The sequence below is a fragment of the Bubalus bubalis genome, chromosome 18 (genome assembly GCF_019923935.1).
Source record: "Bubalus bubalis isolate 160015118507 breed Murrah chromosome 18, NDDB_SH_1, whole genome shotgun sequence".
Classification (NCBI taxonomy): domain Eukaryota; kingdom Metazoa; phylum Chordata; class Mammalia; order Artiodactyla; family Bovidae; genus Bubalus; species Bubalus bubalis.
The window spans coordinates 3,285,482-3,301,007 of NC_059174.1; the positions used below are offsets into that span (position 1 = coordinate 3,285,482).

The window sequence follows — 15,526 nt, forward strand, 5'->3', positions numbered from 1 at the left end:
GGCGGATGGACAGATGTCTGCTGTCTTTGGGTGGCCTTCTCTCTCTGGATCTCGCAGGTGTGGTTTGCTGTGTGTATTAGTCAGCTCAAGCTGCTATAACAAAATGCCATAGGCTGGATGGCTCAAAAAACAGGCATTTATTTCTCACAGTTCTGGAGGTTAGGAAGTCCAGGATTAAGGTGCTGGCTGACTTAGTTCCTTGTGAGGAGCCTTCATGGTTTGCAGACATCAGCCTTCTTAGTGTGTCCTCACCTGGCAAAGTGAAAGGAAGCTCTGGTCTGTCTTCCTCATCTTGTAAGGATGCTAACTCCATCATGGGGTCCCCACCCTCATGACTTCCTCTAAATCTAATTACTTCCCAAAGTCCCCACCTCCCAATACTGTCACCATGGAAGTGGTTGGGGCTTCAACCTACATGCTTTAGGAAGGACACAACTCAGTGCACAGCTCCATGTAATCTCAAGTTTCTGATGGCTCTCAGAAAACTTATTGATTTTCAGCTTGCCCCACTTTCTTGTTCTGTAGAGTGATGGTTTCCCAGTTCTTTAAATAACATAGCTGATGCCTTTCCTATTCACTAACCTGTGTGCATGTTCAAGACTATAAATTTCCTTTAAGAACAATTTTTGCTGATGTTTTATTGCTTTCTATTGTGTGTAGGACATTATATATGAAGAATTGAACAGATAATTTGAGATCTAGAAGGATATCTTCCTACAGAGTATAATTACAATTGCTTCTGCAGGCAGCAAGGAGCATGAGGCCTCTCTGACTGTCATGTAATCTCACAGGTGGAGAAAATGGGAAGCTGAATTTTCATCCCTGTGGGGAGTTGTCTCTCTCCGTCTTACCATTTATTCTTAGCTGTAGACTCTCAAAGTTTTGACACGAACCCCATGGAAGCTTATGGGATATTCATGCCCTTGAGGGCTCTAGAACTAAATTTTTATCTTTAACTCTGTGAAGTTGTCCAAAGGTCTACTCAGTTTCTTCTCTTTAGAAATCTTTAGGTCAGCTAAAGAGGAAAACAAGGGTCCCAAAGGTAGGGCTGGTCTCTTTGGCTGCTCTTCTCCCAAATCTTGGACATTTAATATTTTATTGTCTTTTAGATCTTCAGTCCCTGTTTCTCATTTTGTACAACTTTTAGCAGGGGAGTTGTTCAGAATCTCCTAATCTACCATTACCTTAATATAATTAGGTTTTAGTTAAAAGTTATTTTGCATCTCAATCAAATTTTAATCTTCCACAAAATTATCCATGTATTACCCTAATATAAATTTATGTCCATGTATCAGCCACATAAAAATTTATTACTATATCTCAACAGTAGTTGAGACCATGGTATCTAGTCCCAACACTGCATGGCAAATAGATGGGCAAACAATGGAAACAGTGACAGACTATTTACTTAGGCTCAAAAACCACAGCAGATGGTGACTGAAGCCATGAAATTAAAATACACTTGCTCCTTGGAAGAAAAGCTCTGACAGACCTAGACAGCATATTAAAAAACAGAGACATTACTTTGCCGACAAAGGTCTGTGTAGTCAAAGTTATGATTTTTCCAGTAGTCATGTATGGATGTAAGAGTTGGACCATAAAGAATGCTTTAGAACTGTGTTGTTGGAGAAGATTCTTACGGGTCCCTTGGACAGCAAGGAGATCAAACCAGTCAATCCTAAAGAAAATCAACCCTGAATATTCATTGGAAGGACTGATGCTGAAGCTGAAGCTCTGATACTTTAGCCACCTGATGTGGAGAGCTAACTCATTGGAAAAGACCCTGATGCTGAGAAAAGTTGAGGGCAGGAGGAGAAGGGGATAACAGAGGATAAGATGGTTTGATGGCATCACCAATTTGATGGACATGGGTTTGAGCAAGCTCTGGGAGTTGGTGATGGACAGGGAGGCCTGGCGTGCTGCAGTGCATGGGGTTGCAAAGAGTCGGACATGACTGAGCGAGTGAACAGCAACAATAGTTATGGACTACAGTGAAGAATGCATCTTTCATGTACTTTTTCTCTCTTTCCCTTTGATATTTCTGTCTTGAGAATTTGAACCCTTCTGTGCTGAAAGGGCCTAACCAGTGTATATTACAGCTTTGTGCATCCACCGATTCTAATATAATGGCTGGTTTGCGTGAACTATTGTTAATAATTTGGTATCCCTCAAAATAAATATTTTAAAGCTATTGAATATTTTCTGAGAGAGATAATAGAAACTGATTTAATATTAATAAAATTCGATACCCTTTTATTTTGAAAATTGAGTGTTATTGTATATTCAGAACAAAACTTAACTTTCTGATTTGACTGCTATACTTCCTTGCTGATCTTCTATTATGTTAAACAAATTCCATTCACACTCAAGATAGAATCAACTTTTGTTAGATACAGTTGCAGTGTCTTATGCAGCATATTAATATGTTTAAATGTTAATCTTATCTGGGTTTATGTTAGCATATTGCCCATTTTTTGATAGTTCTTATTTTTCTTTGCTTTTTCTTTTACATTTTTCTAGACCTGATCTCATGGGAGGCATACTTAGTAAAGATTTATAACCAACATCATAAAATAAAGAGCTGATTTCCATTAGACAGCATGTTGCTGTGATATATTTAGTGTCTATTAGCTGACTGTGTCAAAATGAATTGTACTTGGAAAAAAGGTCATATGTAAGTCACATGAATAAGGGAGGTCAGAGGATTTTACTGTTTGCCTGTTTGTCGTATTGAATTTCTACTCACGTTACTATTTATTTTGGTGGGAGCTGGACGATTCTATGTGTAGTTACAAATCTGCTGTATAACAGCAGGTAACTGCTCCCGTGTTTCTGATTTATTACAGCCATGTTTTGGAGCCCCTTATGAACTGCCATATGACTATCTTCCTTTATGCATCTTGGCTTTCCTAGATGAATTGCTCAATTACTATTTGCAAAAGAAATTAATGCTGTTACACTTCTTCATAAACTTTAGAATCGCTATGAAAATACTTAAAATCCTGTGAGAAACTTTAATTCATTAACTCAATAAATTATCTTGGTTAGAATACATTTCTAAACCTATCTATGAACACCTCATTGAGTTTGAAAATCATCAAGTCTTAAAGAAAAATACAATTAAGGCTTTTGATTTTTATCACATAAGACACATCACCTTAATTTTACTTTTAGATATTTCATATATTTGATGATCTGATGGCATATTCTTTTACATTATGCATCTACTAGGAGGTTACCATTTATATGAAAGTATCCTATTGATGATTGAACATTTGTCTTTTAATTTTGAGAAAACGTAGTTAATGGAACAATCCTATTGTCTGTAAAATCAACTGGAAGAGGTATGTTCCAGCCAGTAATAATCTAACTTGCGTTAATTTCAAATGTGTCAGAGATGTTAAATATAAATTATGAGAAAAAGGGAAAAAAACCCTCAGATAAAATATCAGGTTTCCTCTAGGGTTGGTTGGTTGTTTTCATGTCCTGTAAGAATGAGGCCTTTTGATGCTTAGCTAAATTATGGGCTTTTGATTCAGAGAAGTATGGAATTAAATCCTTACCCTGTCACTTTCTAGCTGTGTGGTTCTAGGCACATAACCTCTATAATTTCTGTCATCCTCAGTTTTATGGTGGGCAGGAAAATACTTCACAGCCTTGAGGCAAGTATTAAAACTACATAATATATATTTCTGCTGTGTCTGATGTTGAGACACAACCTTTCATGTTGAAGACAGTCCGATTGATAGCACAACAGACATTTGTTACTTACTTATTCCTGCTTTTGGAAGTTAACCCTAGTGAACTCTTCTGCTAAAACCTTTTCTCTCTCTGAAAAATTTTGAGATAAAATAGCAAGGGGAAAAGAGCACGATTTATCCACAAGCCTGAAGAATGTTCAAGGAGCAGGCCAAAGACCAAAAGCACAAGTCAGTCTGACCTGCATTGAAATGCAGACTCTAAAGCCCCTCCCGCAGATGTGATGCATGACAGTACCTCAGGTCATGCGGACCCATGCTCAAGTTCAGAATCTGTAGTATGAGGGAAGACATACACATTCTCATAATAAAATTATTTTTTCAAAAGAGAATGAGACGTTTAAATTCATGCATTCCTTTATGAATTATAATGATATGAAAAAATCTTATAGCAAATTGAGAAAAGTCTCTTAGGCAATGGAATTACATTAGGAATATTAGTATGCATTGGACTTTTCATTTATAAAGCAACATGGCATCAATTCCCTGTCTCAGTCATAGACATTATACAAAAATTCCTGTTAGATTATTGAATTCCATAACAGAATCTTTGTTATCTTATGTTTTAAGTTATCAACACGGGGAGCAAAAAATGCAAATATTATTGTTCAGTTACATATATTTAATTAGTAGTAATGGTGCATGTTTTCCCAATGTTATTGATATTAGAATATTATTTAAGGTACCCAAAGCATTACTAAGTGATATTTTTGCCTGTTCTGTCATTGTACACACTTACATGTATGTGTTACTTTATTTTGCTAATTGTTGTAAAATTAGTACATGCTAGTTAAAAAATTTATAAATGAATAAACTGTACTAAGTTAAAATCTCATATTCCCCACCTCAAAATTTCCCTTATCCCTTGTAAGAAATAATCACTTAAAATTTTGAATGTGCCCAGATGTTTTTATAACTTAGACAAACTAAGTAATTTACATTTCTTCTTTATGTTCTCAAAATTCAAGTAGCTCATAAATTGATCACATAAACTGTGAAAATCTTCCACTTACAGATGTCCTCTTTCCATTTACCTATCCGTAGCCACTGTCACCTGCATCTTTTCTCCCAATCCCATTAAATGCTGAGATCATCATAGTGCCATATATCTCAATCTGTGAACTTAGATTAATTTTGGAAAAAATGCGAGATATTTTGGAGGGCTATCTAATTCATCATCCAGCTGTTCCCTGCAAGAAATCATAATTAGGTATTGTATTAACCTGCCAGCCATACCCAGGAAAACAGAATCAGGAGTATAAGAAAATCTGATTAGGATTGAATATCTATAAATGCGGTCCTCAACCTTGGAGACACATTACCCTGACTTGGAGAGCCTGTAAAGAATCAGACACGCACGCACACGTGTACAACAATGCCCAGTCTGAGCACTGGGATGTTTAACATGTCATTCAGGTTTGGAAAATACTGTCTAAAATAAAACTGCCCTTCATCAGCCATTCTAAGGAAAAGGTCAGAATAAATGGACATTTTCAGGCAAATGTGCGTGGTTTTGACAGAAAAGGAGACCCTGGTGTGCTAAATATGAAGTGAGGATGGATATTAGGTAGTGTGACACAGTTAACCTTTTATACTAGGTCCTTGACTGGTGGAATGGGATGGAACATTCTAGCAGTGTCTGGTTATTAGAGTCCAAATATCTATGGGATTAAATGATGTTCTCCTGTTTATGTTCTGGGAAATACTAGCCAAGAATATGGGACTAACAGTTTTCAAGCATGCTGCATAACTGTTGCTCCCTCAGGAGATACAGTGCTCATTTGTACCTTCTCATTTGACGTGTTCAGAGAGATACTATAGTCAAGAAACTTGTTGAACTTGGTTTGTTTTTAAGCCCAGTGTTACCCAAACATGCATATCCAACAGATATTTTGTTGAGAACCACTTTGAGCCCAGCCATGTTCTAGGTACTGCAGAAGGAAGGTCAGTAAAAGTCCATGCTTTATAGAGCTTATCTTCTGGGTGATGGAGGGGTGGGGGTGGAAGATAAACAAATAATCAAAAAAGATCCCCAAATAATGAGTAATATGAAGAAAATAAAACAGAAAGGTAATAAGATGCCAGCATGCCAGGTACACTCCTTCAGAACCTGGGGGATCAGAAAGGGCCTGTCTTAGGTGGCTCTCTTTAGAACAAAGCCTGAGATGCCAAGAGGAGCTGGTTGTGCCAAGATCATAAGGGAAGGACTTTCCAAGGGGAATGAACAGCCGGTGGTAAAGGCGCTCAGGGGAGCTGAACTTGGTTTCCACATGGAGGCTCCCTGTGCTTCAAGTGTTGTGGACGAGGTTGCCAAAGATGGTGCTAATGTCTGATAAGGAATTCAGATTTTGTTCTAAGTGGTAAAGGAAGCAGTGGGGGTAACATAATTTATTTTATGTTTAAAAATCATACTGACTGCTCAGAGGGAACGAGATTAGGGTTATGGTTGGGCATGGGCATGGGAAAGAGAAGGCTGAAAAGATAAGGAGGAGGCCATTGAAGTAGTTCTGGTGAAATACTGCTTTGTTGAACTGGGTCGTCATAGCTGAGATGAAGGGAGATGCCCCAATTTGGGATATAATTTGAAGACACTGTCACAGAACTGCTTATTTTGTGTGAGCCTGAAAATTGGGTGTATGAGGTATTGGGGCATTGAGGGATAAGGGGAATCAAATCAAATTAATTTGACTATGAAAAACCCTTAAAGTGTCTGCCTGCAATGTGGGAGACCTGGGTTCAATCCCTGGGTTGGGAAGAGCCCCTGGAGAAGGAAATGGCAACCCACTCTAGTACTCTTGCCTGGAGAATCCCATGGAGGGAAGAGCCTGGTAGGCTACAGTCCACGGGGTCGCAAAGAGTTGGACACGACTGAGCTGCTTCACTTCACTTTCTTTCTTTATGAAAAACCTAACTTTATTATTATTATTATTTTTACTGTGTTAGAAAATATTTTGGTAAATGCTTATTTGTGAAGTAGAAAGAAAAGGAAGCAAATGGATAGATTCCCTGGGTATTGGTGTTACTGAAATATTTGCTTAGTCTGGTATGGTCTACATGCGGGTGACCTCATTTGTGGATCGAGTCATGGTAAGGGGACCTACCACGTGGCTGAGTAGATCATAATAAGATCCCTTATTTTGTTGCATGTCTTGATTGTTACAGTTAAACAAAAAAAGGAGGAGGAGGAGGGGAAGAGAAGGAGAACAGGAAGGTGGAAGGGGAAGAAGAGGTGGAAGAGGACACAGAAAAGAAGAAATAAAAAATTTAAAAGTTAAATATCAATTATTGAGAACAGTTTCTGTCTCATCCTAACTTTTTCACATAGGCAGCTTTACCATATGTCATGTAGGAGAAAATAAAAGCTGTTTAAGTGTGGGTTTTGCAGGTGTTAGGTAGATGCATCCTGATATTGTGAAAGGAACACTGCTCTTGGTCATACCATATAATAGTTTTGCAAACACCAGAGGGTTTTTTTTTTCTTGCCATTTTGACATTTAATTTCCTCATTTGCAATTTGATGGTACTAGCTCAGCAGCATTCCTATGGTCTTTATAGCTTCAGATTCTAGAGTCTGTCAGTCTAATTTCACGTCTTTCCAAATTATTATTGATTCCAGTTTCCCTTAACAATTTTTTAATAGAGATGCTTTTACTTTATTATTTTTTTATTGAATAAAAATGACATGTAACAACAGTTTTTAATGTGTGTATCTGGCTGTGTGGTGAGTGAAGTTTAAGAGCCTATTCTCAGAGTGTAACTCTGACTTGAATGTCTGGTGATACTTTCCTTTATGTTGCTGAGTAAGATGAGAAAGTGAAACAGCAGAAACAAGTCTGAACCTTACTCATTCATCAACTACATGAGCAACTTCCGTGCGGAATCCGATTCTAGTTTTTGAATACAAGAGGATGTTCTCACTGTTCATGTCAGTAACTTTTATTTTCATCTGCACTTCATAGAAACAAACTTTACTGGGGGTTTCACGGTGAAAGCTGACTTCATGCAGATGGTGGGATTTAAACTGCTATATAGAAAGCAGTTTAGACTACAGTAACTTCTGCAAATGAAACTTTATGATATAACTGTTAATGATATGATCTTCTTTAAATGGTTGCCATTTTATAAGTTAAAAAGCAAATCAGACACTGCTTATTGGCGTTTTAGGGGACAAAGTGAAATAGATACTCTCCAGATGCACTGATTTCCTTGTTGCTCTTTTCTTCCAGGGATTTGTAGGAAATGCAAATGCAGACAGTGTTGTGTACTATAGACTCCAGCCTTCCATCAAAGCCAGATTTCTGCGCTTCATCCCTCTAGAGTGGAACCCCAAGGGCAGAATCGGAATGCGAATCGAGGTGTTTGGATGTGCATATAGTAAGTATTTGTTTATCCAACGCAGTGGAATAGATATCAAAGGAGATGTTTTAAAAGCCAACTATATGCTGAAATTGACTTTAGAGCTATGTAAAGAGATGGAAAAACAGGGGCAATTTTTGTGGAAAGCTTTATATGTGCCCATACATGCCAATATTGGCTTATGTTTTCTGCTTTTATATTTTAAATCAGAAATGGAAGCATTTTATTGACAAATTGATACAGAGATAGATAGATAGATGTTTGTAGACACATGTGAGTCCATTTGCCCAAATCTGATATTACTGACTAGATCTTAACTTGTAAATATTAGAACTTATCTCTGTAGGCTATATTTTATGATGTTTCATTTGGGTAGCCTAAATTTAATAAAAGACAGCGACCCATTTAGTAAAACCAATCATCTGTTATGAGAACAAAGAATGCTTTTCCTCTGCAGCCTAAAAATAATATGCCATGAAACTCACTTATAAATATGTTATGCCCTGAACATAAATTCATAGAGAAGGTAAAGACCCCTGCCAAAGTGTAAAGTGTGTTTGAAATACTTTCACATAAGAAAAGGTAGAAACCACAGATTTCACTTAGTCTCCTCTTAATGAAGCTTTTTCTTATGTCTTTCTGTGGGACAGGGACCTAAGAGTTATTGATATTCTACCTCAAGCCACACCATCCTGTCAGATGCCCTTCTATTAGAGAACAATGAGTTAGTTAATATGATCTACAATTATCAGACCAGCAGTCTGAGGTTTGGAGACAGTCAGTAATTTGCCCAGTGTCTTACAACTTAGTCCACAGCAGAACTGTTCAGTTCCACTACATCCTGATTCCTCTAGTAAACCTTTATTTCTTTAGCCACTAAAGCTTTCTTCTCACATGTCTCATCGCTTTTTCAGGCTCACTTTATTTACGTAAAAGGTGGGCGTGTCATACAGAGGACAGGCAGCTTGTTGAATTTGTCTGCACTGTGTCCGACAGAGAAACGACGTTGACAGAAATGTCATGATTGTATTAATAGTAATAGAGCACTCATGTTAATAGGATTAATTTTTATAATTATAAAAGTAACACTTTTCTTCGGTGCTTATTATATGTTTGACACCACATTAAGCAGTTAGTTTATAATTCAAAACCAAGTCCAGATAAATATTATTAGGTAACTCTTCCATTCCCCTGCTTTGCAAATGAGGAAGCTAAAGCTTAGAGATTCGACTCTTGAGGCTGTGACTTGCTCCAGTCCCCCAGATAGGAAATGACAGGATTTGCAGCCTCATCTGCCAGACTCCAGAACCCAAGCTCATGTTCTGCCTCCTCCAGCTGTTAAATCCGAGACGAGCCATGGGCAGCTTAACTTCTCACCATCTGCCTGACTTCCTGGTAGCTTTCTTGGCTTCTGCAGTTCAGCTCAGCTGCTCCTGGTATGTGTTAGCGCCTCCCTTTACAATGATCTCACTTGGATAAAATTATCCTTAAAGAAAAAAAAAAAAATCCCACCCCAGATTGTGATTCTGGAACACAGAATCTGGACAGTCTTATTTGTCTTAGGACTGGAGTTTTACATGCCACACAATGGACAATCAGCAAAGCAAACTCCAAAACGCTTCGTATTTATAGTTACATTTTCTACTGGTTCAGAGCATCCAGTTTGCAAAATATTTATCACTGTATAATAATAGCAAACAGTTATTGAGCACTTACTCTGCGTCAGATAACAGTTTTTATAGATATTCTAATTTAATCCTAAAAATCACCCATCCAAGGAAGTCTTAGAAATATTAAGCAGTTTTCCCAGCAGTACACACTTCATATTTTGAATCTCCTATGTAAATTCAACATTAGTTTAACAAGGCTATTGATGCTAGTCTCCTTTAGTAATGTCCCTATGAAGTGGCTGCTGGGAAAGGAGGGTCTTTGAGTCTCTGAGAAGTGGCGGCAAGTTCCTTTGAGTTCTCCGCTGCTTTGTGCTGGATGATAACTCACCTTCCTCCCACTTCCCACCCTCATATTGATCTTCAGCCCCATGGAACAGTGTTTTCACTGTGACTTCATTTGCTGTCTCTTGGAGTAAAGTACATCAGCTGTGCATTTAGTCAGCCTCCTTTTTTCATGGACCCAAGGTTGAAGGATCAATACTGAGAGGAAGTATTTTAAACTCAAACATAAAAACACATGGTAAAATGATACTGTTGTTGCTGTTCAGTTGCCAAGTCATGTCCTACTTTTGAGACCCCGTGGCCTGCAGCACGCCACTGTCCTTCACTGTCTTCCAGAGTTTGCTCAAACTCATGTCCATTGAGTCGGTGATGCCATCCAACCATCTCATCCTCTGTTGTTCCCTTCTGTTGGATAATTTTGGATGAAAGACAAAAAAATAAACTTAATGGAAAAATACTCTCATAGATGACAAAAAAATAACCTCAACAAAGTTGGGTGTGAATGCATTATGGGAATGTATTTGATCAAGTTGACTTTAATTCCTCAATTACACCATAGTCAACACTTATTCTCATGTATGCATAGCATTAGCCTTGCAGAATATTAGTTTACTAAAACATTATACTATTTAATTATTATTCAGTTCAGTTCAGTTCAGTTGCTCAGTTGTGTCTGACTCTTTGCAACCCCATGAACCGCAGCACGCCAGGCCTCCCTGTCCATCACCAACACCCAGAGTCCACCCAGACCTATGTCCATTGAGTCGGTGATGCCATCCAACCATCTCATCCTCTGTTGTCCCCTTCTCCTTCTGCCCTCAATCTTTCCCAGCATCAGGGTCTTTTCAAATGAGTCAGCTCTTTGCATCAGGTGGCCAAAGTATTGGAGTTTCAGCTTCAATATCAGTCCTTCCAATGAACACCCAGGACTGATCTCCTTTAGGATGAACTGGTTGGACCTCCTTGCAGTCCAAGGCACTCTCAAGAGTCTTCTCCAACACCACAGTTCAAAAGCATCAATTCTTTGGTGCTCAGCTTTCTTTATAGTCCAACTCACATCCATACATGACCACTGGAAAAACCATAGCCTTGACTAGACGGACCTTTGTTGGCTAAGTAATGTCTCTGCTTTTTAATATGCTGTCTAGATTGGCCATAACTTTCCTTCCAAGGAGTAAGCATCTTTTAATTTCATGGTTGCAGTCACCATCTGCAGTGACTTTCAGCCCCAAAACATGAAGTCAGCCACTGTTTCCACAGTTTCCCCATCGATTGCCATGAAGTGATGGGACCAGATGCCATGATCTTAGTTTTCTGAATGTTGAGCTTTAAGCCAACTCTTTCACTCTCCTCTTTCACTTTCATAAAGAGGCTCTTTAGTTCTTCTTCACTGCCATAAGGGTGGTATCATCTGCATATCTGAGGTTATTGATATTTCTCCTGGCAATCTTGATTCCAGCTTGTGCTTCCTCTAGCCCAGAGTTTCTCATGATATACTCTGCATACAAGTTAAATAAGAAGGATGACAATATAAAGCTGTGACATACTCCTTTTCCTATTTGGAACCAGTCTGTTGTTCCATGTCCAGTTCTAACTGTTGCTTCCTGACCTGCGTACAGGTTTCTCAAGAGGCAGATCAGGTGGTCTGGTATTCCCATCTCTTTCAGAATTTTCCACAGTTGATTGTGAACCACACAATCAAAGGCTTTGGCATAGTCAATAAAGCAGAAATAGATGTTTTTCTGGAACTCTCTTCCTTTTTTGATGATCCAGTGGATGTTGGGAATTTGATCTTTGGGTCCTCTGCCTTTTCTAAAACCAGCTTGAACATCTGCAAGTTCATGGCTCACATATTGCTGAAGCCTGGCTTGGAGAATTTTAAGCATCACTTTACTAGCATGTAAGATGAGTGCAATTGTGCAGTAGTTTGAGCATTCTTTGGCATTGCCTTTCTTTGGGATTGGAATGAAAATTTACCTCTTCCAGTCCTGTGGCCACTGCTGAGTTTTCCAAATTTGCTGGCATATTGAGTGCAGCACTTTCATAGCATCATCTTTCAGGATTTGAAATAGCTCAACTGGAATTCCATCACCTCCACTAGCTTTGTTCATAGTGATGCTTTCTAAGGCCCACTTGACTACACATTCCAGGATGCCTGGCTCTAGGTGAGTGATCACACCATTATGATTATCTGGGTCATGAAGATCTTTTTTGAACAGTTCTTTTGTGTATTCTGCCACAAATACAGAATTTCTTGCCACAAATACAGAATTTGTATTCTTGCCACGAATTCTTAATATCTTCAGCTTCTGTTAGGTCCATACCATTTCTGTCCTTTATTGAGCCCATCTTTGCATGAAATATTCCTTTGGTATCTCTAATTTTCTTGAAGAGATCTCTAGTCTTTTCCATTCTATTGTTTTCCTCTATTTCTTTGCATTGATCACTGAGGAAGGCTTTCTCATCTCTCCTTGCTATTGTTTGGAATTCTGCATTCAGATGTTTATATCTTTCCTTTTCTCCTTCGCTTTTCGCTTCCCTTCTTTTCACAGCTATTTGTAAGGCCTCCTCAGACAGCCGTTTTGCTTTTTTGCATTTCTTTTTCTTGGGGATGGTCTTGATCCCTGTCTCCTTTACAATGTCACAAAGCTCCATCCATAGTTCATCAGGCACTCTTGTCCATCAGGTCTAGTCCCTTAAATCTATTTTTCACTAAGGGATTTGATTTAGGTCATACCTGAATGGTCTAGTGGTTTTCTCCACTTTCTTCAATTTAAGTCTGAATTTGGCAATAAGGAGTTCATGATCTGAGCCATACTCAGCTCCTGGTCTTGTTTTTGCTGACTATATAGAGCTTCTCCATCTTTGGCTGCAAAGAATATAATCAATTTGATTTTGGTGTCGACCACTGGAGGGTTAATCCATGTCAGATGCTATTTTTTATAATCTTAATGACACAGTGAAGTCAGTACTTGGATATTACCATTGTATGGTCTGCTAAATGACCCCTGTGACTTGCTCTGGGTTGCCTGGTGCAGAAATATCTGTGATCACTAGTGTTCCCTGCCCTCAATAGGACAAACTAAAGGTCAGCAGAAGAATCCAGCTTAGTATTTTGTCTGCAGGTCTCCTGAGTAGCCCAGATCAGACTGGATTTTCCCCAGATATGCAAGGCCATTTTTCTGAAATCCTTACAACAAAAAGAAAAAAAAAAAAAAGGAAAAGTGTTAAGGGTGCAGTATGAGTGGAGAAGGCAATGGCACCCCCCTCCAGTACTCTTGCCTGGAAAATCGCATGGATGGAGGAGCCTTGTAGGCTGCAGTCCATGGGGTCACTAGGAGTCGGACACGACTGAGCGACTTTGCTTTCACTTTTCACTTTCATACATTGGAGAAGGCAATGGCAACCCACTCCAGTGTTCTTGCCTGGAGAATCCCAGGGACGGGGGAGCCTGGTGGGCTGCCGTCTATGGGGTCACACAGAGTTGGACAGGACTGAAGCGACTTAGCAGTAGCAGCAGCATGAGCAGGGTCTCTCCCAGACCACAGACTCTGGACACCTGTCCATGTTGGCAGTGAGGTGGGCCTCCTGTGGGCTTGCAGAAGGCCTGGAGAATTGCATCTGCCTGCCGGATCGTGCGTTCCCATTGCTGCACCATGTTACCATGACTTTGAGGGGGAGTGTGGTTACCTGAGCAACTCACTCAAGAATATTGTGTACTACAGTGATTCAAAAGTCTCCTGACATGCGGAAAGTGGACTGACAGAAATTAAGGACTCTGGAATTGCACATCCTGTGTTAGATCTAGGATCTGAAATCAGATCCATCACCTTCCAAAACTAGTACTCCTGATGAATCAAACTTGTGTTCATCCTTTAATTCTCTATTAACACTGGCAAAAAAAGAAATCTACTTTTTTTAGTGGGGTAGGGTGTAGGGAGGAATTTAAATTAATATACACTTCCTTAAAGATGAGAAAGTGTGATGTCATGAAAATTACACAAACCCAAAGCAAAATATGGTACCATTAGTATAAGGTGTTAGGAATGAAGTGATCGATAGACTAAGGTTAGTATGAGAGTTTATGGCAGTAGGTTTTGAAACTAAGGTGCAGATATTTTTGCATGGGAGGCTGTGAAAATGGTCTAAAAGGAGAAAGGGTGTGTTCAGTCAAGCCTGGGAATGAGGATCAGTCTATATGCTTGGAGGATCAGTTTGCATTTGAGAATTGTGATTCAGACTGAAATATGGGTGCAGGGTGGAGGGCTATATGAGGGGTACAGATTAAAGGCAGCAGCTCAGTTGGAAGGTTTCTTGAATTCCTTTGTGCAAGTGACAGCTGGAGTCTCAGACTAGAGGACCAGCAATATGGAAAGAGAGTTCTCCTGAATTGAATCAAATTCACAATATGATGAGGCTACTGTTGAATCTTTACCATCTAAGCCACCAGGGAGGCCCCGGTGAATCTGCCTGCAATGCAGGAGACCCAGGTTCAGTCCCTGAGTTGGGAAGATCCCCTGGAGAAGGGAATGGCAACCCCACTCCAAATTCTTGCCTGGAGAATTCCATGGACAGAGGAGCCTGGTCGACTATAGCCTATGGTGTCACAAAGAGTTGGATAGGACCGAGTGACAACACTTTCTCTTTCACTATTGCATCAAGAGAATTTGGTGATTTTATGTGAGTAGCCACTGAGTTATCATCAAATTTGAGCGACTGTCTGGAAGGTGATACCATTTACTGGGAGGAGGCACTGGAGAACAAATAAGTTCTGGAAGGGAGCAGGAGAAAGAATTAATTCCACTATTGAAGCAACAGTTAGAACTGGACATGGAACAACAGACTGGTTCCAAATAGGAAAAGGAGTACGTCAAGGCTGTATATTGTCACCCTGTTTATTTAACTTATATTCAGAGTACATCATGAGAAACGCTGGACTGGAAGAAACACAAGCTGGAATCAAGATTGCCAGGGGAAATATCAATAACCTCAGATATGCAGATGACACCACCCTTATGGCAGAAAGTGAAGAGGAACTCTAAAGCCTCTTGATGAAAGTGAAAGTGGAGAGTGAAAAAGTTGGCTTAAAGCTCAACATTCAGAAAACTAAGATCATGGCATCCGGTCCCATCACTTCATGGGAAATAGATGGGGTAACAGTGTCAGACTTTATTTTTCTGGGCTCCAAAATCACTGCACATGGTGACTGCAGCCATGAAATTAAAAGATGCTTACTCCTTGAAAGGAAAGTTATGACCAACCTAGATAGCATATTCAAAAGCAGAGACATTACTTTGCCAACAAAGGTTCATCTAGTCAAGGCTATGGTTTTTCCTGTGGTCATGTATGGATGTGAAAGTTGGGCTGTGAAGAAAGCGGAGTGCCGAAGAATTGATGCTTTTGAACTGTGGTGTTGGAGAAGACTCTTGAGAGTCTCTTGGACTGCAAGGAGATCCAACC

General features: G+C 39.4%; 1 protein-coding gene across 1 annotated transcript in view; it reads left to right on the forward strand.

Annotated features, from left to right (window-relative positions):
• The window catches only part of CNTNAP4 (contactin associated protein family member 4), a 283,423-nt gene that overhangs the window by 147,855 nt on the left and 120,042 nt on the right, over positions 1–15,526 (forward strand). The window contains exon 4 of the mRNA XM_045163204.1: positions 7,985–8,132. Coding sequence (XP_045019139.1) covers positions 7,985–8,132 — 148 coding nt within the window. The remainder of the gene's footprint in view (positions 1–7,984; positions 8,133–15,526) is intronic.